At 47.4% G+C, this 22,989-nt stretch overlaps 2 protein-coding genes and 1 long non-coding RNA gene across 5 annotated transcripts in view; 1 reads left to right on the forward strand and 2 right to left on the reverse strand.

Moving 5' to 3' along the window:
- Window positions 1-1,839, reverse strand: part of SP1 (Sp1 transcription factor) — a 29,271-nt gene extending 27,432 nt beyond the window's left edge. The window contains exon 1 of one of the 3 annotated variants that reach the window (XM_083490008.1): window positions 1,667-1,839. In XM_083490008.1, coding sequence (XP_083346134.1) covers window positions 1,667-1,673 — 7 coding nt within the window. In that variant the 5' untranslated portion in view covers window positions 1,674-1,839. Of the gene's footprint in view, window positions 1-471; window positions 1,088-1,126; window positions 1,330-1,666 lie in introns of those variants that run through there. The other 2 variants (XM_083490009.1, XM_083490007.1) reach the window with 2 other exon arrangements.
- The window catches only part of PRR13 (proline rich 13), a 114,849-nt gene that overhangs the window by 82,843 nt on the left and 9,017 nt on the right, over window positions 1-22,989 (reverse strand). The window lies entirely within an intron of this gene.
- Window positions 1,987-21,509, forward strand: LOC310700755. Its single transcript, XR_014522792.1, has 3 exons — window positions 1,987-2,033; window positions 8,810-8,887; window positions 21,351-21,509. It is a non-coding gene; the product is annotated as an uncharacterized lncRNA (long non-coding RNA).

Genomic DNA, 22,989 nt, shown 5'->3' on the forward strand with positions numbered 1-22,989 from the left:
ATGGTGACTCAAGGATTGTCACATCTCTTGCACCACAAGGATCACTTCCTCCTCATTACTGGTATAGAAGCAATTTTTCAAGCTCTAGAGACGCACATTAAATAGCAAATCTGGCAAACAACTCAGGCTGAAAGCCAGGTGGAAAACCATCTTCTTAGCAGATCCAATAGACTCTGTGCTCCCATACTACCATATACAACATGAACAGCTTTTTCCATGTTTCAGTATTTAAAACTCAGTTGGGAATACCACCCAATATTCTCAGAGTGCCCTTTACACTTGCATATGGGGGGGGGGGTTTCCCCCATGGGGAATTATCAAGCCTATTTTTAACAGCCTTCCTCACAACATGTCACTAAAATTTTAATTTTCGGTGGCATGCCGCTATAAGAAAAAAGGTATCCTCCTTGCTGAAACACACTTCTTTATTTGGTAGTGATGTATCAAGATACCCTGGAACCCCCTTCATACCTTTCAGGTATGAAGCCATTAAAAAAAAATCATCATCATCATCTGTCTGGACCTGGGGAAGCAGCTGCATGAGTCAGTCCCAAGTGGCGCAGGAGTTATGCAAACTTCTGACTTGCAGTTGACCCAACAAGGAGCTCTGCACTGCTCTAAGCCTTGCATACTCTTAGTGTATAGCAAAGCTTGCCAAGCAAAGTTTCAAGTCCTAATCATTGAGGGGTTCCAAGTGAATACAACCTTATTTTAAGGCCCCAAACAGTTTATGGAAAAGACAGAACAGGAGAAATTATCTGGGAAATCCAAGTGTGCATGGGTTTGTTTTAAAAAAGAACCAGCAGTAAGTTCCTGAAGGCTGCCTTCCTATATTTAGGAGATGTGTGTCTGGCATATGGGCCTAGGCCTCTCTTGAGTTTCTGTCAACCAAATCGTAGAGTTGGAAGGGACCACGAGGCTCTCCAGCCCAAACCCCATTGCAATGCAAGAATCTTTCGCCCAACGTGGGGCTCGAACACACCACCCTCATGCTCCACCTCGGAAGCAAAGTGCTTAGCCAAGCTATACTTACTCCTGCCGCCCTCCCCCCGCCCCATGCGGGCAACCTCGTGAGGGAAAGCAACTCTGCACATGCTCAGGAACGCTCCGCCGCTCCTTCACTAACCTCGGTTATTCTGAGGATTACCGCAGCCTGAGCCCCAGCTCAAGTCGCGCAGGGAAGGAAACCTATTTTCCCTTTCCTTTAAACACAAGACAAGCGCCTGCTTCTGCCTCACGGCTTTGGGCCGCACGGCGACGGAGGCTCCTCCGGTGGTGGAGGAGCGGCGGCGGCGGCTGCTCCTTCCTTCCTTTCCGCCGGGAAATTCCCACCCCCAGCCGTATTCCTGCCCCCACCTGGTCCCGCCCTGGACACCCCCCCGGCACACCCGCGCGCTGGGCCCTGCCCTGGTCCCTGAGGCGACTTGCCGCCCTCCTCCTCCTGCGCTTCCTCCACCCCCCAATGCACTAGCCCCGCTCCCCTTCCCGCGGGCCCCTCCCCGAAGGGCTTCCCCTGCCCTCGGCGGCTCCCGCCCGGCTTGCCCTCCCCTCAGCCGGGCTCGTTACCCCTCCCCCGCCCGGGTCCCTCCGCCCGGGGGGCTGGGCGGGGCGGGGCGCGGGGAGGGAGGCGGCGCCCCCCGCCCGCCCGCGATGGTCCCGTCCTTACCGCTCATGTTGGCCGACGGGGGGAGGCGAACCCAAGTGGCGCCAGAGGGGTGGGCGGGGCGGGGGGCAGCGAAGTCGGTGACGAGGCAGCCTAACCCCACCGGTGACCGCCAAAGGGTTGGCGAGGGGAGGGAGCTGGCGCCGACACGGCCCCGAACTGGAGGGCACGCCTCCCGCCGCGGCGCCCAATCACGGAGCCGGGAGGGGAAGGCGGGAGGCGGGGTTTAGCCGTGAGTGGCGTGACGCCCGGCCATTAGGGCGGAAACGAGGCGGGGTTTTGTCGCGGGGCGGGAGGGGGAAGTGAGAGAGGAGCAGGAGTAATTTACGAAAAGCTCCGCGGCGGTAGGCCTTTCGGGAAACGCCTCTAGGTGAGGCCCCACCCAATGGCGGGAGGGCGTGGGAGGCGGCGCTTGGCCGAAAGCTCTTCTAAACTAGCTGTTCCGAGTGGGGGCAAAGCTAATAACAGGCGGCGCCGACGGCCAATCGCGGGAAGGGGGGTTCTGAGGCCTGAACGGGCGTGATGAAATTGTGCGGCTTAACTCGTGATTGAATTGCCTGTAATCCAATCACGGCTGAGGCTCTCCCCTCCGCCCACAAGACCGTTTCGCAAAGTGGGTTTGGGGAGGCCTGGGATAATGCGGGGAATGACACGGAATGTAGCCAATCATCTTCCGCAGAGAGACTGGTGAGGGAAAGACGCGTTTCAGAGTGATGGAAAGCTTAGCCAAACAGCGCCAAGAAGAGACAGGAGAAAAACAGTCTGCCCCAATGAGGAAGAGGGACCTCCTTAAATTGGCCAATGGGCGAGGCGGTCCCTGCGGTGTGTGGTTGTTTTTTAAGGAAAAGGTGACGGATGTTGGCGCCATTTTAGCTCAGGCGCAGAGGGCGACGTCCCGCCTTTTTCCTCCATTTAATGAAGCGGTTATGTAACGAGAAGTGACGCGAGTGGGGGTTTTTTTTCTTCCTGGGAATTGGCGAAAGGTCTCACATCCGGTCATAACTTGAGTGGCTGGGCGAGACAGTTAAATTTTTTTTGCGCTAATTGCCATCGAAAAGAAGATGGAGACCCGGGGAGGAGGAAGGGTCAGGTGTTGTTCTTTTCTCACGTGTTGCGCATACCACGCTTTTTAGAGCAGCAGCCACAGAAATTAGAAACGGCGCCCTTCAGAAAAGGAGCGGGTCACTCTGCACGTGCTCAGAGGCACGTGAGTTTAAGGGCCAGGGTTTCCAGGCGGATCTGTTTCTTCCGTATTATTTTTGTTACCAAGACCAATTGTTAAAGCTGTTCGTTTTCCCCACAGCCTCTTTTTCTCCTGGTTTCATACCTGTGGTGGTCTAAACTGAAACCCCACTGTTGTCAGTGGAAGCTGAATTTCAGTTCCACACATGTTTACCCAAATACCCAGTGGGTCAGCTACAGTTGACACTTAATATCTGCCGTGCAGTTGTAAGAAATCAATCTTGTTGTGTGGCAGCACCTAAACTTTGGAACTCACTGCCGGTTGACAACAGGCAGGCACCTGCTAAAAGTATTTTTGGTTAGACAAACCCGCATCGCAGGGGGTTGGACTAGATGACCGTCAGGATCCCTTCGAGCTCTACAGCTGCTTCTACACAGATGTCTGTTTTGTTTTGATTTTAGTTTATCACTGAATGTTGTTCTGAATAGCTGGTTTTAACTGTTTTGCCAATAATTCATTTCATTTGAGGTTTACAGTCAAGTCACATCCAATCAGAGCTACCTTGTGCAATAATTTCCTTTTGGTCTTAACTTTGGCTAATGCAAACTGGTCAATGTAGGGTGAAAAGGTCAGCAAAATGAAATCCATCTAAGCAAGTGTTTAGATAACCAGACTCTCAAGGATTGCACAGAGTTTTCCATATAATAGGAACAATATCTTTCCCTAAAGCTTTGGGTGTTGGTCAGATAACTCATGTCTGAATCCTGTTATCTCACCTTAAGAATGTAAAAAAGCTGCTGCTGGACCAAAGACCCACCCTGTTCTCAGTGGCCAGCCAGGAGTCTATAGGAAGCCCATGAGCAGGACCTGAGTGGAATAGCACCCTCTCTACTTGTAATTCCCAGCAATTTTTGTCCAGAGATTGCCTCTGGCACTAGACATAGAGCTATCATGACGAGTAGTCATTGATAGCTTTATCCTCCATGAATTTGTTTGATCCTCTTTTAAAGCCATCCAAGCTGGTGGCCACCACATCTCATGGAAGCAAACTCTTAACTATGCACTGTGAAAAAGTACCTTCTTTTGTCTCCTATATCCATACCATGTATTGTCTTACAGGCTTCTATCATGTCCCACCCCCTGTTGTTTTCCAAACTAAAAAGTTGCAACCTTTCCTTGTAGGGAAGTTGCTCCAGCACTCCCCCCCCCCCTTTTCTAAACCTGGTAATCCCTTCTTCCTCCAAACTGAAAGGATCTGACCAAGTGTCCTGCATTAATCTGTAGCTGGGATTTCCCTGGTTGGACCCACTTTGCCTTCCTCTTCCATTCCAGGGATGGATAAATCATTTCACATGGACCTAGAGAAACTTTGTATACCACAAGGTCAAATATTTTCATCCCTGGATAAGTTAAGGGAGGAAATGTTGAGCTAAGAAATAAGTATCCATGCAGGCCTTCATTTGCACCCGTGTGAACCAAATGTGAAAAGACGGTGTTAATGTAAAAACAAAATAAAAGTGAGGCTCTGGTGCTCTGCAGCAAAAAGAAATATAAGCAGGATAGTCACTGCTTCCTAAACTTTGTAACAGATGAAGTGAAGTTGTTTTTCCCCTTGTAAGTGTTGGAAGCTTCAGGAAAGACGCAAAGGATAGGACAAAATTCTGCTATTCTTTCAGTGTTGTACTGGATATCCTCTTGGAGAAAGCCCAAATTGCAGCGTGAGAGCAGCTGCTGTCTATGTTAAACCAGCAGCTGGAAAATTCTGCCTCTACCAAGTATGACCTCACGCCCCCATTCCCATCCGAGGGAATTGTTTTCATTTCACTTCTGGAGATCAGAGGGCAACCAAAATAAGTGTTTCTTAGTCAACCATTCAAGTTTTGAAGAGAAGGAAAAGCCCCTAGACAGAAATGCAGAGGATGCAGAACCCATAAAAGCAAAGAAACAGCAGCTACAAAAAAAACCCCAATATGGAAACTTCTGCTGATGCCTAGTTTCATATCTAAGTGCTTTGAAGAGTTGCGAGGGACAGAGCTATAGTTGATGATCCAGAGACATCATCGAATAGCTCTGCAGCAGGAACTGGAGCCACTGGTTAAGTGGCTATAAGCAGATCTGCTTGAGCTGCAGGCCAGCGTGATATTCAGGATCCACTTTACCTGGGTTGGTTTCCTGGGTAGAGGGCCCTGTGGCGCAGTTGTACTGTCCCTAGTTTGTCATGTTAAGATTACCCAGCCCTCCATCATGTATAAGCAAAGCAGAGGAGTCAAGTCAGTCAAGTTCCCAATTCACATCCAGAAGAAATGCTTGTGTCTCACACAGTGACAGCCCCTACCTCCTGGCATTGTCACCCTTCTTGCTTCATCCCTGAGCTCCCCCTGGACATCTTCCTGAATAGGTGACTGCCTGGAAAATGACACCTGTCAATCAGCACCCACCCGGGCCATGAAAGTCACTGATTACCGAAATACCCATATTCTGGTACTGTGTTTTATTTCAGTTTTTATCTACATACTTGCTATTTCTCCCCATCTCCCTTATTACCTATACTTTTGAATAAACTGATGGATTGGATTCTCGGGGTGTACTGGTTTCTGGACACACTCAAGAGCTGGTTGTCCTCCCACATTCCTTAGACATCTTGGGCTATGTAACTGGTAGTCACACAATGCTGGGAGAGCAGGAGGGGAAGCAGACTGAAGTTGCTAAGCAGGAGATTTGGAATTCAGCTGTCTGTTAACCTACCATAACCCCTTGCTGTGTGTGACACATAAGCAGGTAGTGGCAGTAGCAAGAATATGATGGGCTACCCAGTGCCACTAGGCTACCTTGCAGGGTTGGTGCTGGAGCGGTACCAGCCTACCATTACAGCACAAACACAATGAGCACTCAAGTTGGTTGGCCAGCTGGCATGCCGTTACCATGCAACTCTGGTTCAGTAACTGATCTTGCTAAACTTGTGTCTGACAGACTTCAAAATGGATGATTTCTTGCAAAGGGACTTGATTGCTTTTCTTTATTAGCTTACTTTGGACTCCCAGCTTTCTGGTAGGATTGCAGTTTTAAAAAGATTCGGTAGAATGCTTGTGCCAAAAACAGCGTTGCAGGCAAAAAAGAACAACAGCTTTTCCTGGCATTGCATGAGGAAGGGGGAGTTCAATTTCATGTTGGTCTGTCATGCAGCTGTTAAAGGCACAGGACCCTTGTTTTTGGAAGGAGATTGCCAAGATGGTTTGTAACACTTCAGGACTACTGCCACAATAACTATTGAACCAGTTGCTGCATAATCCCGGGCTGAGGCCTAACCTAGGCAGCTACCTAGAAGCAGGTGTGCTTTGGTCCCAGAGCTTCCTGTGGGTACAGAAAGGAATATAATATCATCTAAGAACTGGAATGGAAGATGAGGATCTAGAAATTGGAAATGCCTTGTATAAATAATATTTCTTCTGCCCTTGCCTTGTCAAAATGGTAAAGAGTTCTGCACTTCAAGCACCTAGAATCATCAATGTACACCCTAGGTCCAATACCTGGTATGGCTGCCTATGGCCCTAGCTTGGACTGGCCTGGATCTCGACCAAAGTAACTTCTATCCAAGTTTCACTGGCTGCAACTAGATTTTTGCTTGTTTCAGAAGAAGAGCCCCACTGAATCAGACCAAATGCCATTCAAGTCCAGCATACTTTCCTCAGATGAAAACAGGGACATTCTATTCTCCATCGGTAATACTGATGCCATCCTGTTCTTATGGTGGCCAACCAGATATGTGTGTCAGTTGTTCCCAAACTCCTCTTTCCCCACAGGCCACCTGAAAATGGCTGAGGGTCTTGGCAAACCACTTAATGGTTTTCCTGCTCGTCGTAGCAATTGCAATGTGCTCTGCTAGACGTTGCATGATTTTTAATTGTCTTTTAGCGGACATGCTGCAAACCATGCAAATGAAGCTCATGAAACACCAGCAGACCACAGTTTGAGAACCCTTCACCGATGGGAAGCCTGCAAAGCAGAACATGAGCACAACAGCACTCTCCCTGCTTGGGATCTCCCAGCAACTGGTATTCAACAATATAGCAAGCAGCAGAAGGCATGAGAAACAGATCATTCAAGTATCATCTGAGCACCAGGACTGGTGGGGCCTGCTGCTATCTCTTGTCTCTGGGTCAGATCTTGAAATTCTGCTGTAGAACTGCCCCATTGACAATTCCAGCTTGGAAATGAGACGCTTAAAGAACATTTTGTCATCTAGCTTGCGGTTAAGTAGCTTTTTGATTAGTCTGGAGCCGATGAGTCATAATTACAGCTAATTGCCTGTTTACTGAAAATGCAGATTTTACTCAGCATCTTCTTCAGCAACTAGTTCTCACCGGGGAGGCGGTTCAGAAACTTAACTGATTTTAGCTATCTTCCTCTGTTATTATTACATTAAATAAATATAATTGAGGAAAGGAAGGATGCCGTCTGTGTAAAAGAAATGGGAATCAGCGGACCACATCCTGTTCATTTTGATAGAGGTAAGAGGGATACACATGTATCCATTTTTATTTAAGTTGTACTGTATACCAACTTTGTATTTCAAGAAATCACAAAGCAATTTACATCTCAACAAAAACCAAAGTAGGTTACATATATAAAAATACAAATTCTACGCAGCAGATGGCAATAATAACAAAAACAGCATTATACATTTTAAGTAACAAAATTGAGCAATAAATCTCTAAACATTGGGCTGTATCCAACATTTTCTGTGCACTAGCATGGATAGGTGAGTTTTAATGTTCTGCTAGTGGAAACTTGTTGTGCAACAGATTGCACAATTTATTGTGCAACAAACTTACCAGCAAACTGCTTATGCAGTCTCTTGCACAACACCAGTCTGCTGGCGCAAAAATCCATAGAACGCATTTACCATTAAGTGACTTTAATGTAGCACTAGATTGGAGACAACCCAATATTCATGAGTATGCAAGTAAAATGAACGCAAGTAAAGTGAATCATACCAAATAAAGAAGCAAGAGCGTACAACATAATTACAATATATAGCTTTTCAAAGTCCATGAATATTGCAAAAAAGCATCCTCACATTTAATAATACAAATCAGGAATTCAAGAACCATAGCAAGAACCCACTCATTAAACAATAACCTTCCACCCACTCACATTTTATTCACTTATTTATCGCTCCTCTCAATTCTCACTTCAGCAAACCTCCCAAAGATTCAACAGCCAATGAGCATGTTCAAATCCAACAGGTGAAAACAACTCTCACCTAGGGAGATCAGGAGCCCTTCCTCCTTCAACCCACAGTCACCCCAGGAGGATTTAGGCGCGGCCAGCAACAAGCTTGTGGGTCACAAGCTCATGAGGAGCATTTCAGTTGATCCAACAGCAACAAAGCATGTCTCTCTTCAAAGAACAATACAGTAGTGCCCCAAGGAAAGAAGACATTGGCAAAGGACAAATCCTAGCAGAACTAATCTTCACGCCATTTCTAATCCTTTAATCTTGTCTATGACTAGAGACTGGCTGTGGTTGTACTAACACAGAAGCTACTTGTAAAAATTAATGGAAAATACAGAACTACATTTATTTAATTGTAAATAAACGTACAGTGGTACCTCGGGTTCGTTCCAGAGGTCCGTTCTTAACCTGAAACTGTTCTTAACCTGAAGCACCACTTTAGCTAATGGGGCCTCCCGCTGCCACCGCCGCACGATTTCTGTTCTCATCCTGAAGCAAAGTTCTTAACCCGAGGTAATATTTCAGGGTTAGCGGAGTCTGTAACCTGAAGTGTATGTAACCTGAAGCATCTGTACCTCGAGGTACCACTGTAATTGCAACTTGAATTATCCTATTATTTTTGCTTAAATGATAACATGTGGGTGTCTATACCGGTACTGGATCTCACCGCATACAACTCTAGCATCTTCCCAGCTCCTGAATCTAACCCAGATTTTCTTCTTTCACAGTGTGGTTATGCAGGGCCATTAAATAAGAATAAACAATGTGACGTGCGTCTGGGTGAGAGAGACCTGTACTGTGAAGTGGTTAAGTGAATACCCCACTAAAAATTATGAGAACAGCTTCAGAATTTAATACTCATTTCATTTATTCATCTTAGGACCGGTACACAACTTTTCATTTTTTAAAAAATGAAGACTGAAAATATACTTTAAATTCTTAGTTATGGTTTTACTTCATAGCAATCTCCCCCCCCCCCATTAGATAGGTCACTGATATTCCCATTTCACAGATACGTGAGGTTGAGAACCAATTGTGGTGTAGAGGTTAAGAGTGTTGGACTAGGACTAGAGAGACCAGGATTCGAATCCCTGCCCAGCCGTGGAACTGACTGGGTGTTCTTTTTTTAAAAAAAATATATTTTTATTACATTTTTCAGATACAAACTCAAAGATATACACAAAATATAAGAAATACAAAAAAGAAAAAAGAAAAAAACCAACTTTCCAAAGCGCTTTTATACAACCAACTGGACTTCCCCACATCTTCCTCACCCTGCGTTCTTTACAATAAAAATATCAGCAAATTATTACCTTGTTTCATGTCTTATTTTATACCTTTCAGATATTATATTTTTAAATTTAAAGTACTTTTTATCAATTACTTGTACCTTAGATTAAATATAATATTACTTTAAGTTTCAACCTTTTCTTACTTATAACTTAGTTTCCTGTTTCACCAAATCTAATTGCTGAAGCTAAAATTTCCAAATCGTGCAATTTCTTAACATTCATACAGCTTATAATATTTTTGTAAATAGTCCTTAAATTTTTTCCAGTCCTCTTCCATTGTTTCTTCTCCCAAATCTCAGATTGACTGGGTGTTCTTAGGGCCAGTCGCAGTCTCTCTGCCTAGCCCACCTCACAGGGGTGTTGAGGGGATTAAAACGGGAAGACAACCATGTCACACACCACCTTGAGCCTGGAGGAAAGGTGGGCTAGGGATGCAATAAAGAAACAAACAAACAAAAGATGACCTAACCTAACCTGGGGAGAAAACAGCAAAGACCTGATGAAGAGAGCACAGCAGAGGTTATATTTTCTGAGAATCCTCTGGGAAAACAATCTCTCAAAGGACCTGTTGATGGCATTTTACCATTGCATTGTGGAGAGTGTATTAACTTATGGTCTGTGTGTGTGGTTTGGGAGCTGCACGGCCAGGGGAAAAACAATGCTGTCCAGGGTTGTAAAGACTGCAGAGAGAATAATTGGGTGCACTCTTCCCACCTTGGATCAAATCTATGCTGCCAGGTGCCATAAGAAAGCGGCAGAGATAGCGCAGGATAGTATGCACCCCGGAAATGATCTCTTTCAGCTTCTGCCTTCTGGAAGAAGGTACGGGGTCATAAAGACTAGGACTAGCCGCCTGAGAAACAGTTTCTACGTTAATGCAATTCTGGTTCTAAATGCAGCATAAGGGGTCTCTATAGTATAGTGTATTTTAAAATGGGGTTTCAGAGTTTTTAGGGGGTTTTGAATGTTTTATGTAGTTTTTCAATTTCATTGTTCTGCATGGGACAATGACAATAAAGATATCGTATATCATTTATGAGTATGCCCATTAAATACCAAAGACAGAATTCATCCCATGACAAGCCTAGCGTGAGGATCTTTATCAGAAAAATGTCACCAGGGCAGGTTGGGGGTGGGTGAGGGAGTAAAGCCGCACTTAAGCCCCTCTGCCTACGGTGTTCCATGCCTTAACTATTAACAGCAGTGATGTGGGATGAATCGGGGGCTTTTTTTCAGCCACAACTCGAACTCCTTTCTGGCACCTCTTAGGTGGGCACCATTGCCATTATAGGAGAGCAAGGGAGGCGTTCATGGTGAGTTCCGTCACCTAGAAAAATAGCACTGGATCAATCAATGGAAAAAGCAGCTCTCACAGCACCCTCGTGAAGTTTTAAAGAGTTTGTTGCTTAGGGCAGCACAATAGCCCCCCTTCCCATCATCCATGCAATCAGTGGCCATTGTCAGGTATCCTGGCAGACAGGATTTCTGCTGTAGACCACCTTCTCTGTTGTAGATCACCTTCTTCTGTGATGTATGCACGATGTTTTAGGGGGGTGGTCTTGGGCTACAAGGTGGGCAGTTTCAAAAGTCTATATAAGGGCTATATAAGTGTGAGGACCCTGTTGCAACAGTTTAATAAAGATCAGGCTTACTAGCCGTTTTGCTTCTCAATACAGTCATACCTTGGAAGTCGAACGGAATCCGTTCCAGAAGTCCGTTTGACTTCCAAAACATTCGGAAACCAGAACGCGGCTTCTGATTGCAGCCAGTTAGAAGCCACGCCGGACATTCTGCTTCCAAAAATAGTTCACAAACCGGAACACTCACTTCCGAATTTGCGGCATTTGGTAGCCAAAACGTTTGAGAACTAAGCTGTTTGAAAACCAAGGTATGACTGTACTCTGGTTGGCCTCTGTTGTTTTCTCCTACAGATAGGGGAGCCACTATATGGGCTCTTGGATACCCCATAAGGGCAAGGAGCAGTTTCCCCCCCTTATAACACATGCATTGGCTGAACGGGAAGCAGCATCACATCCACTGACCCCATCCCTGACCGCCACGCATTCATCAGAAGGTGAGGTTCTATATGGGCACATCTGTCCATGCGCAGAATCCTCTCTTTTGCCACATTCCACTTGTGTAGAGATGGAACAAGACAGTGGATAAAGTCTATTCCAGTATACCTGAAGGGGCGTCTCCACCTCCATCGTTCTGCCCTGACACTGAGGTCCAGTGCCGAAGGCCTTCTGGCGGTTCCCTCGCCGCGAGAAGCCAAGTTACAGGGAACCAGGCAGAGGGCCTTCTCGGCAGTGGCATCCGCCCTGTGGAACGCCTTCCCACCAGATGTCAAAGAGAAAAATAACCACCAAACTTTTAGAAGACATCTGAAGGCAGCCCTGTTTAGGGAAGCTTTTAATGTTTAATAGGTTATTGTATTTTAGTGTTTTGTTGGAAGCCGCCCAGAGTGGCTGGGGAAACCCAGCCAGATGGGTGGGGTATCAATAAATCATTTATTATTATTATTATTATTCCACCTCCATGCGTGATGACAGAATTGGAGAAGACTAAGTTGTCTGCTTTTGAGGTGGCACTTGTACCCAGATCTTTCAGATACGAGCCCAGCTTCCTGCGTCTTCTCAGATCCTAGAGAAACAAATTCTAAATTCTCCCCAGTCCAAGGGAACACAAACCAAGCTGCTGGCTTCTCCCTGTGAAGAGCCTGTAATTTAAACCAGCAGTTCAGATCTATGGCAATTCTCTTCTCAGGAAGAAAACAAACCCATGTCAAAGCAGAGCCAGCCCACAGAGACGAGGGCGGCCTTGTTTAGGGGTTGAGCTTTCTCAGTAAGCTACCCTGGTGTGCTCTGAGTTGCGCTTAGGAACGTCCCTCTGGGGTGTGGCTTGTTTTCCCGATCTGCTCCAACTTGCCCAGAGAGAGGCTTGCAGATGCGGGCCGGCAGCTACTGGGTGGCCTAGGAGCTATTTTAGGGAGGCTGTTTTGTTAATGTTACCTTTCAGAAGGAGGGAAGGGCGTAGACACCACGCCAACCCCAGCAAAACGCAGGCATAGAATGTGCTTGGCAGCCAAGTTCGGATTCCTATCTGACAGGCATAGGCTTGTGTTTGTCCCCATCCACTAGACTAAAGTTACCAGATCAACAATTTGAAATAAGGGAAGTTAGCAAGCTGCGGCGGCGCCGTGACCCAGCATAGCATTGCAGGAGAGGTTCTTTAGGCAGCAGTCCTGACCCCACTTCCCTGGGAGTTAGTCTCCTTGAATTCAGTGGAATTTCCTTCTGAGTAGGGCACATACCCTTAAATCCAACTGGGAATCGCTGGGGTTCGGCCTGGAACAATTCCTTGAGGGCTGCAAGCTAACAGAGGCACGTGAAAAGTCACAGGCTTTTTCACCTTGTGTGGAATAACTTTTCTGCTCGCCTTAATCACACATACAGCAGACCCACCCGCTTGTATTGGCTCCAGGGCCAAGTAAAACAACGCTTGCCTCCTTGACTCTGGCCCCTGACTCCAAGGGCTACGTTTCTGAAACGAAGACCCAGCTGCCATACTAGCAGCGGTGGGTTAGCAGTCAGGGGATGGAGAGTGCAGGTGGAAGAGAGTGCAGCCAAGCCCCCATGGCCTGGGGAAGGGGCTTGTGCTGGGCTGGCAGGGGAACTTTGATGCACTCAATTTTAGCTCACTGGTAGAGCATGTTTTTCACACAGTAGGTACCAGGTTCAATTCCTGGCATCTTCAAGTAGGGTTGAGATGGACTGACATTGTGCTTTTCAGAATTGTTCACGTTTTGAACCAATGCTGTTTTTAACACAGTAGCCTACTTACCGTATTTTTCCGTCTACAAGACGCCCCCATGTATAAGACGCCCCCTATTTTTGGGAACTCCAATTTAAGAAAATGGGGGGGGGAGATACTATCCGTGTATAAGACGAGCACAGATTCTGAACGTTATTTTAGAGTAAAAGAACATAGTCTTATACATGGAAAGGTACGGTAATTGTTTTTAAAAAATATTTACAGCTGGTGTGTTTTTAGTTCTTAAAAAGGTAAAGGGACCCCTGACCATTAGGTCCAGTCGTGACCAACTCTGGGGTTGCAGCGCTCATCTCGCTTTATTGGCCAAGGGAGCCAGCGTACAGCTTCTGGGTCATGTGGCCAGCAGGACTAAGCCACTTCTGGCAAACCAGAGCAGCGCACGGAAATGCCATTTACCTTCCCGCCAGAGCGGTACCTATTTATCTACTTGTACTTTGATGTGCTTTCGAACTGCTAGGTTGGCAGGAGCTGGGACCGAGCAACGGGAGCTCACCCTGTCGCAGGGATTCGAACCGCCAACCTCTTATCGGCAAGTCCTAGGCTCTGTGGTTTAACCCACAGCACCACCCGCGTTTTAGTTCTTACCTGTTTTTAATTCAGGTTGTCAGGCACCTTGGGTCCTGCACAGGGAGAAAGGCAGGATGTAAATAAAAAAAAACCCAAAAGCACATACAGTGGTGCCTCGCAAGACGAAATTAATTCGTTCCGCGAGTTTTTTCGTCTAGCGAATTTTTCGTCTTGCGAAGCACGGTGTCGGAAAAGTTTTGGAAAAGCTTCAAAAATCACCAAAAACCTCAAAAAAGGCTACCACACCGCGTTCTATGAGTTGCTCCTCAAAGTCAAGTCGCAACTGTATTAACGGTGTTAAGAAAAAGGAAACAAACTTGCAAGACGTTTTCGTCTTGCGAAGCAAGCCCATAGGGAAATTCATCTTGCAAAGCAGCTCAAAAACGGAAAACCCTTTCGTCTAGCGAGTTTTCCGTCTTGCGAGGCATTCGTCTTGCGGGGCACCACTGTACATACTGAAAACGCAGGTTTTCAGCCCCCCCCCTTTAAAAAAGAAACACTGGTTTGAAAATTGTGGGGAAATGTACTGATGCAGTTGGGAAATGTATGTGGGGCAAGCAACTAAGAGGAAGTCTATATATAAACACCCTGCAAGCAATTCAGAATGAATACTCAGTAAACAGGTCATCAATGGTGCTTTAGCCAAAGGCTTACAGAAGTGACCCATGTTGTTTTAGAGGGAGTAACTTATCAAAAGAGAAGTGCCGGGGTTCAGCCTGCATGGACTGCTTCGAGGTGGGCTTCACTCCCAGTCTCCTCCTGCTCTCAGTTCAGGCAGGGCATTTGACTGGAGTTCAGTCTCAGCTTAAGGGATGTTGCTGATGGGTCCCAGGGCATCCCCTCTTCTGGAGCTGTGATATTTTGTGGGTTGGCCGCTTCACTGCGGTTTGTTGCTCAGGAGCCCCTGACATCAACCACTCTGGCAACTTTCTCGATCACTGGCGCCTCGCTTTATAGCTCTCTCAGCCACTCCTCTCTCCTGTTAATCAGCAGCAGGAAGGGCAGGCAAGAGAACGGATCCAGCGGTCTTATCTTCCCCCAGCACAGGACCCAGGGTGTGGCGTGGACTTCCCCCGTCTCCCGTGAGGCTGAACATGCCCTCCCCCTGGCCTGAAGAGAAGGAACCAGGAAGGCTGGCTCAGAGAGAGGCGTCCTGCCCACCAACCATGTGTTGTTCCTTCTTCTGCACTCTGAAAAATGGTGAGGCCTGCTCACGCTCCCTGCTGGATTTCAGAATCTTTAGCGCTGTTGCTCTGCCCAAACATCAGGCTCTCTGTCCTTGAAGCTTGGGGGCTTGAGCCGGAAAGGGGAATGCAGGTGCCCAGCACAAAAGCACTCCAGGCATGCTCAGAGGAGCTGGTTTTCTTAGTGCAACTTTTAAAATTATTATTACATTTTTCAAAGCTGCTCCTAAGATTGGAAAAGAGGCGTGGTGGTTTTCCAGCAGAACTCCTCCTTTGCATACCTCAGCTTCAGTTGCAGAGCGGGAAGCCAGGCAGGCTTTGGGAAGGTGGCAGGAGGGCTCTTGGACCCCGTCAGACCATCGCACATCCCTCTGGAAGCTGGACAGAAGCTTCCTGGGCTTTGGGAAGGAGGTGCCAGGGGAATGTTTAGGGGACTAGGCTAGTCCCCCTAGTCCACTGCCTGCACACCACTGTTTTAAAGGATGGTATGCAAAGTGGAGTGGATTGTATGGGGGCAAGAGACATTCCATGAGGTTTAGTTACCAAAAGGTTATAGAGTACACCCTAAGGCAGGTGTACTTTATAAGGTGTACTAAGACACGCAGTGGTCTAAACCACAGAGCCTTGGGCTTGCTGATCAGAAGAACAGCAGTTGGAATCCCTGCAATGGGGTGAGCTCCCGTTGCTTGGTCCCAGCTCCTGCCAACTTAGCAGTTCGAAAGCACGTCAAAGTGCAAGCAGATAAATAGGTACCACTCCGGCGGGAAGGTAAATGGCGTTTCTGTGTGCTGCTCTGGTTTGCCAGAAGCAGCCTAGTCATGCTGGCCACATGACCCGGAAGCTGTACGCTGGTTCCCTCGGCCAATAAAGCGAGATGAGTGCCGCAACCCCAGAGTCGGTCATGACTGGACCTAATGGCCGGGGGTCCCTTTACCTTTACCTTTTTATGCAAAGTGGAGTGGATTGTATGGTGGCAAGAGACATTCCATGAGGTTTAGTTACCAAAAGGTTATAGAGTACACCCTAAGGCAGGTGTACTTTATAAGGTGTACTAAGATGCGGGTGGCGCTGTGGTCTAAACCACAGAGCCTTGGCCGCTCAGAAGGTCAGCAATTCGAATCCCCGTGACGGGGTGAATTCCCATTGTTCAGTCCCAGCTCCTGCCAACCTAGCAGTTCGAAAGCACGTCAAAGTGCATGTAGATAAATAGGTACCACTCCGGCGGGAAGGTAAACAGTGTTTCCATGCGCTGCTCTGGTTCACCAGAAGCGGCTTACTCATGCTGGCCACATGACCCAGAAAAACTGTGGACAAATGCCAGCTCCCTTGGCCAGTAAAGCAAGATGAGCGCCGCAACCCCAGAGTCGTCCGTGACTGGACTTATCAGTCAGGGGTCCCTTTACCTTTAAAGCCAGGGTAGCCAATATGGTAGCTTGGAGATATTTTGAATTACCACTTCTATTTGCCCCATTCACCATGACCAATGATCAGGGGGGTCTGGAGGGCAACATGCCCTGAAGCAAGGTAACGGGCAGGCTTCAGGTTTGCAGGACCTACTTTACTTTTTTGCTAGATACCACCAAATCCGACAACTGGAGCCAGGCTCCTTGGCCACACCCCTCACCCAACAAAGGAACTGTAGACCTGCTCCATCCAACATCTTTAAGAAAAGAGGTCTTTCCACTTTGAATGACAGACTATTATTATTATTATTATTAATCACCTCCCCTTATTTCCATTTTGCAGCTTCCGAGCAAAAAATCCTTTAACTCGCTCCCAAATCTCTGTTCTCTGGATGCCGGCCATTCCTGTTCCTCCCCCAATTCCATGTCCTCTCCAAAACAGTAATCATTGTTTGCGACCATGGAATGCCAGGTGGCCTGATTTGTTCTGCCCTGCGAATGCTCACACAAAGCTAGACTTGAAGCCACCACAGAGACCCTGGTCTGGAGCATCAGTGCATTGATGGGGATCTCTCTGGATGGGGGGGTGATGGCAAGGGAAGCAAGTTCAATGCGAAAAGGATGAGTCTCCCTCTTTGATCTCTCGCCAGAGTTGTAAAGCATCTGGGGCTGCCTTGTCAGCTCCCTCCTCTCCCCCTGCCATTTTTTGTGTGGCTCTGTTCAGTCTCAACTCAGTTTTGTAGCCACAGACATGCTGGCAATATCAGGGGAAGTTGCCCTGGGACTGAACTACGTGTGACGGCCTTGGCAGACCTGTGGGGTGTCTGCATCAGTTAACGCTCAGTGATGAGGGGGTTTCATTTAAAGAACAGAAGGGGGACATTGAGTTCTTGAGTTAAGGTGGGGGGCAGAAGCAGTGGCATAGCGTGGGTTGTCAGCACCCGGGGCAAGGCAAGTAATTTGCGTCCCCTAACCCGTGGATTTGCGCCCCCTAACCCTAACCCCCAGATGTTGCGCCCGGTGCGGCCGGCCCCCCCTGCACCCCCCACGCTACGCCACTGGGCAGAAGTGACCTGGCTCCCTTATTTTTTTTGCAGTGGTACCATCAGGGCAGGAGTTTGGAGCAGACATCCAAGGCAGAATAACAGGAGGGCCCCCAAAAAACAGCAGTATTGGCTTAACATGACCATCTAAAGAGGGTAGCCCTACAAGATAATTAGAAAACAGCGGTTATCACTGTTCCCATAGGCGCCTGGGTATTCATGAGCAACTCCTACGGCACCCGCAAAATGTTTCAGTAAATATCCTCTCAAAAATCCACAATGCCATACCCCACAACATTTCTCCAATAAAAATTGGGACATCCTATTCAATCACCACTACCATCATTATTACCCTGCCCATCTGACTGGGCTGCCCAAGCCACTCCGGGCAGCTTCCAACATACAGTGGTACCTTGGGTTACATACGCTTCAGGTTACAGACTCCACTAACCCAGAAATAGTACCTCGGGTTAAGAACTTTGCTTCAGGATGAGAACAGAAATTGTGCTCCAGCGGCGCAGCGGCAGCGGGAGGCCCCATTAGCTAAAGTGGTACCTCAGGTTAAGAACAATTTCAGGTTAAGAACGGACTTCCGGAACGAATTAAGTACTTAACCCGAGGTACCACTATATATAAAAACATAATAAAGCATTAAGAAACTTCCATACACAGGGCTCTCTTCAGATGTCTTCTAAAGATTGTATAATGTATCCCCTTGGCTCAGGGGTCACATAACTCCATACCTTCCAACTTTTCTCCAATGAAAACGGGAAAGTGGGCCTTCTGGGATCCAATCAGAAACTGGGATGGCTTCTGTAAATCCGGGACTGTTCCTGGAAAATAGGGGCACTTGGAGGGTCTGCAATGCATGAGAGACTGTTCGCTCTTCCTGTTCAGTTTCTGTTAGCTTAGCAGCAACTCGGTCTCTCCTGCATTGAACATGCTCCCTTAAACACGGCCACATTCCACTGGGTGCCATGATTGGACACCCACCTTCTGAACAAAGAGCTTCTCTCTGTGAGCAAGCGTGGTGATAGCTGATGTCGGTGCCCTTCTCTGCATTGGTTGGTGGGGGAACGTGAGCATTCAGTGTTGTGGCCTTGTCACTTCTTTGGCTCTTTTTAGATGTGGCATTCATTTTGTGTTATGCCACAACCTCCACAGCAGCCATTTTGTGACTTGCTCCCATGGCACACCCCCCAAATTATATATGTCGCCATTGGCCCAAAAGAAGGTTGGTGACCAGTGGTCTGAAAGATCACTACTGGTATGGCTTTCAAAAGCTACAAGGGAGCCACGATTTGGACAGAATTGCAGGAACGATGCTTGTAGATTTAATTACGAGTCCCCTTCCATCATAATTTGAACACAGGACACGTGGGTGAGAGCTTCTGAAGAAATGCAGTCCATTAGGGCAAACGGCATTGCCCCATAACCTCAGACAGCCTCCACATGCCTGCCTTCTTATTTACCAATCCAGAGGAAGAATCTGTCTTGCTTCACCCGTAGGCTGTGTCCATACCACACCTTTACAGCACATTCAAAACACTTTCTTTCCTTCAGAGAATTCTGGGCACTGCAGTTTGCTGCTGGGAATTGTAGCTCTGCGAGGAGTAAACGACAGCATTCAGTGCTGAAAAGGCCCTGGCTCTGGTTGAAGCTAATCTAACTTCCTTAGGGCCCGGGACCACTAGGGTGTTGCTATTTATGGACCTTGAGGCTCTCCGTGGGGCATACCGGGAGAGGCGGTCCCGTAGGTACGAGGGTCCTAGGCCGTGAAGGGCTTTAAAGGTCAAAACCAGCACCTTAAATCTGACCCTGTACTCTACCGGGAGCCAGTGCAGCTTGAAAAGCACTGGGTGAATATGCTCCCATGGCAGAGACCCCATGAGGAGCCTCGCTGCAGCATTCTGCACCCTCTGGAGTTTCTGGGACAGCTTCAAGGGCAGCCCCGCGTAGAGCAAATTACAGTAGTCAAGCACTGTATTCATATTAGTTGCCCCACAAGATGCACACTATAGAATCTACTCACATTTTTTTACTTGTTAACTGCATTATGAAATAATCTAATCCATGGATAGGCAACCTAAGGCCCAGGGGCCGGATGCAACCTAATCACCTTCTCAATCCGGCCCGCGCACAGTCCGGGAATCAGTGTTTTTACATGAGTAGAATGTGTCCTTTTATTTGAAATGCATCGCTGGTTTATTTGTTGGGCCTGCCTGGTGTTTTTACAGGAGTAGAATGTGTGCTTTTATTTAAAATGCATCTCTGGGTTATTTGTGGGGCACAGGAATTCGTTCATCCCCCCCCCCAAAGAAATGTAGTCCGGCCCCCCACAAGGTCTGAGGGACAGTGGACCGGCCCCCAGCTGAAAAAGTTTGCTGACCCCTTAGCTAATCTGTGTTCTACAGGAATAATGCTCCAGGGCTGAAAACTAATTTTCCCCTCCCACATTGGTAAAGAGTAAATTCAATTAACTGTGGGTGTAGCCATGAAAACATGCAATTTAAATGTTTGGTCACACCTTGAAACCCGGCAAATGGGTCAGCTGAGCCCGCAATTATTCTCGTCCAATGAGAGGAAGCCTCAAGGCTTAGTGGCTGGCACCCTAGGAAGGGACGCAGAAGATTTGTCTCCTGCACTGAAGTGCTGGATGGCCTGGGGCTTTCCTCCTCCTCAGCTTATGCTTCTCACTGCTTTTATATTTGTCACTTCAGCTCTGCTTTCGCGAAGTAAACAGGCTGCCGATTCATGAAGCTTAATCCAAACAGCTCTGTTGAAGACAGAACTGAGTTAATGGTTATCCACAGTTACTCTTTCCGGTCCATGATTTAAAGCACCGTATCCAAGCGCTTCACCCTTCTCTCTCCTTCCTTCCTTCCTTCCTTCCTTCCTTCCTTCCTTCCTTCCTTCCTTCCTCCCCCCCTCCCCCCCCATCTCTCTCTCTCTCTGGAGCTTTCCCCACAAAAACCCACTCTCTAAAGCTCAATCGGAGTTCACATCAATCCACGGAAAACCCGAATAGACGTTTGCTCCGATTCAGCTTTAGAGAGCAGATTTTTGCAGGGAATGCTCAGGGCAGCAAACCACACGCTCGGACATGGAGTGTTAAAGTGCAGGCCCCTGCCTGGAAAGAGAGGGGCAAATGGTTAGTGTGAATAAGCTCCCTCTCCTAGGCATGAAATGATTTGCTGCCACCTCGGGTACTGTACGTTGCTGTCATAGGCTGGCCCCTTCTGGTGCCTGGCATTTGGGTATAGCTAATTATCCCTTCCAGAACAGGCTGAGTGTGGGGAAGCTTGCAGGAAGAAAGCATCACCACCCAACCATATTTATAGCGTGTCCTTCATACGACAATCACAGGGCAGAAATACATAAGAACAAAGCAAAATGGTAGTACTATTAAAACATGCATAGTAAACATGAATTCCATACAAAACAGCATCAGGAATAAAAAAAGAACCCAACAGTCCAATATACCTCACCCTTCCCCTATGCATGCATGCCTCTTTGTCATTTGCATTTATCCTTGTTTTGTTGTTCCTATTGTTTTGTTAGCTGCCTAGAAGCACTGCCTAGCCTGCCTAGATGTGAATGTGAATTTCTATAAAGAACAGTTAACACCTTAGATCCTAAGCAATTTTAGGAGAAACAATCAAAGAACCCAGACTAACACATTTTGTTGCCTAACCTTTGGGACACTTAAGCCCAGGCACATAAAGGAGGTGGGAGTTGAATGGCAATGAGATGCAAAAATTACAGCCGGTGATCATTAGAGCTTAAAGCTATGTTAAATAGGCCCACCTTTGACCTTTTAGGTTGGCTGATAAGGGATGATTGTTTACATGATTGTATTAACACTTGTAAGGGATCAGGTAAGCATCTGCAGGAAGCAGTCATAGATAGCAAAATGCTGACTGGGTCAATCTCCTTTTTCCACCAGGACCAAGTTTGAAGGGGCTGTGGACAAAGTGTCCTCCATGAGCTCCTTGCTAGTTGGTTCTCGCCACCAGAGATGGGCTTCCCTAGCTGCAGCAATGGGGCAGCTACAAGCATCTATTTAAATGAGAGAGGGAGAGGAGGAGGAGGAGGAGAAGAAGAAGAGGAGGAGGAGGAGGTGGAGTTTGGATTTGATATCCCTCTTTATCACAATGACAGACCTAGACAACATCTTAAAAAGCAGAGACATCACCTTGCCAACAAAGGTCCGGATAGTTAAAGCTATGGTTTTCCCAGGAGTGATGTATGGAAGTGAGAGCTGGACCGTAAAGAAGGCTGATCGCCGAAGAATTGGTGCTTTTGAATTATGGTGCTGGAGGAGACTCTTGAGAGTCCCATGGACTGCAAGAAGATCAAACCTATCCATTCTGAAGGAAATCAGCCCTGAGTGTTCACTGGAAGGACAGATCCTGAAGCTGAGGCTCCAATACTTTGGCCACCTCATGAGAAGAGAAGACTCCCTGGAAAAGACCCTGATGTTGGGAAAGATGGAGGGCACAAGGAGAAGGGGACGACGAAGGACGAGATGGTTGGACAGTGTTCTCGAAGCTACCAGCATGAGTTTGACCAAACTGCGGGAGGCAGCCTGGTGTGCTCTGGTCCATGGGGTCACGAAGAGTCGGACATGACTAAACGACTAAACAACAACAAAAGGAGTCTCAAAGCGGCTAACAATCTCCTTTCCCTTCCTCCCCCACAACAAACACTCTATGAGGTGAGTGAGGCTGAGAGACTTCAAAGAAGTGTGACTAGCCCAAGGTCACCCAGCAGCTGCATGTGGAGGAGCGGGGAAGCGAACCCGGTTCACCAGATTACGAGTCTACAGCTCTTAACCACTTCACCACTCCTTCATGACCTGCACCTTAGTACACAGACACAGAGGAAAGACTCAGACGACAGCGTCCCTTGGCATGTCTCCTTTTTGTGGACCCAGGAGTGAAGGTGATCTGAGCTGATTTGGAGATCAGTGGAACAGGGCAGCTGTAACACACAAGAGGTCTTGGTTTTGACCCCTGGCTATGGTCTCCCGGAATGTGCACACCTGAGACAAGGCAGTGTGATGACAGCCCATCTCCCTAGAGGCCTGGTATGAAAGCAGGAGAGTAGTCTTTCAAAGACATCAACTGGAGTCAAAATAAAAAATTCCTTCCAGTAGCACCTTAAAGACCAACTAAGTTAGTTCTTGGTATGAGCTTTCGTGTGCATGCACACTTCTTCAGATGCACTGAAACACTGATCTCCAAATCATGAAGCCTCAGCTTCATGTATAATGAGATAAGAATCCAATGTCTTTGTTCAGACCAGGTCTCACATTCTATACAAGATCTCAAAGTAGCTGTTTTACTACAAAGGAATTTCAGAAATAGACTGGAAAGAGAAGCTGCTGAATTGCAACTCATTACCAAACTTAAAACCATGGAGAGACCTGGTCTGAAGAAAGACATTGGATTCTTATCTCATTATACATGACTAAGCCATTTTTCACCTTCTCACCCCTTGCCTTTTCCTGTAAGACCTATTGCAGTCGTTAAGAGTCGTCAACAGGATCATCTCAGCTATCTGCCAATCTCCCATTCCCACCA

Source organism: Podarcis liolepis (assembly GCF_965112155.1).
Source record: "Podarcis liolepis genome assembly, chromosome: 2".
NCBI classification, from domain to species: domain Eukaryota; kingdom Metazoa; phylum Chordata; class Lepidosauria; order Squamata; family Lacertidae; genus Podarcis; species Podarcis liolepis.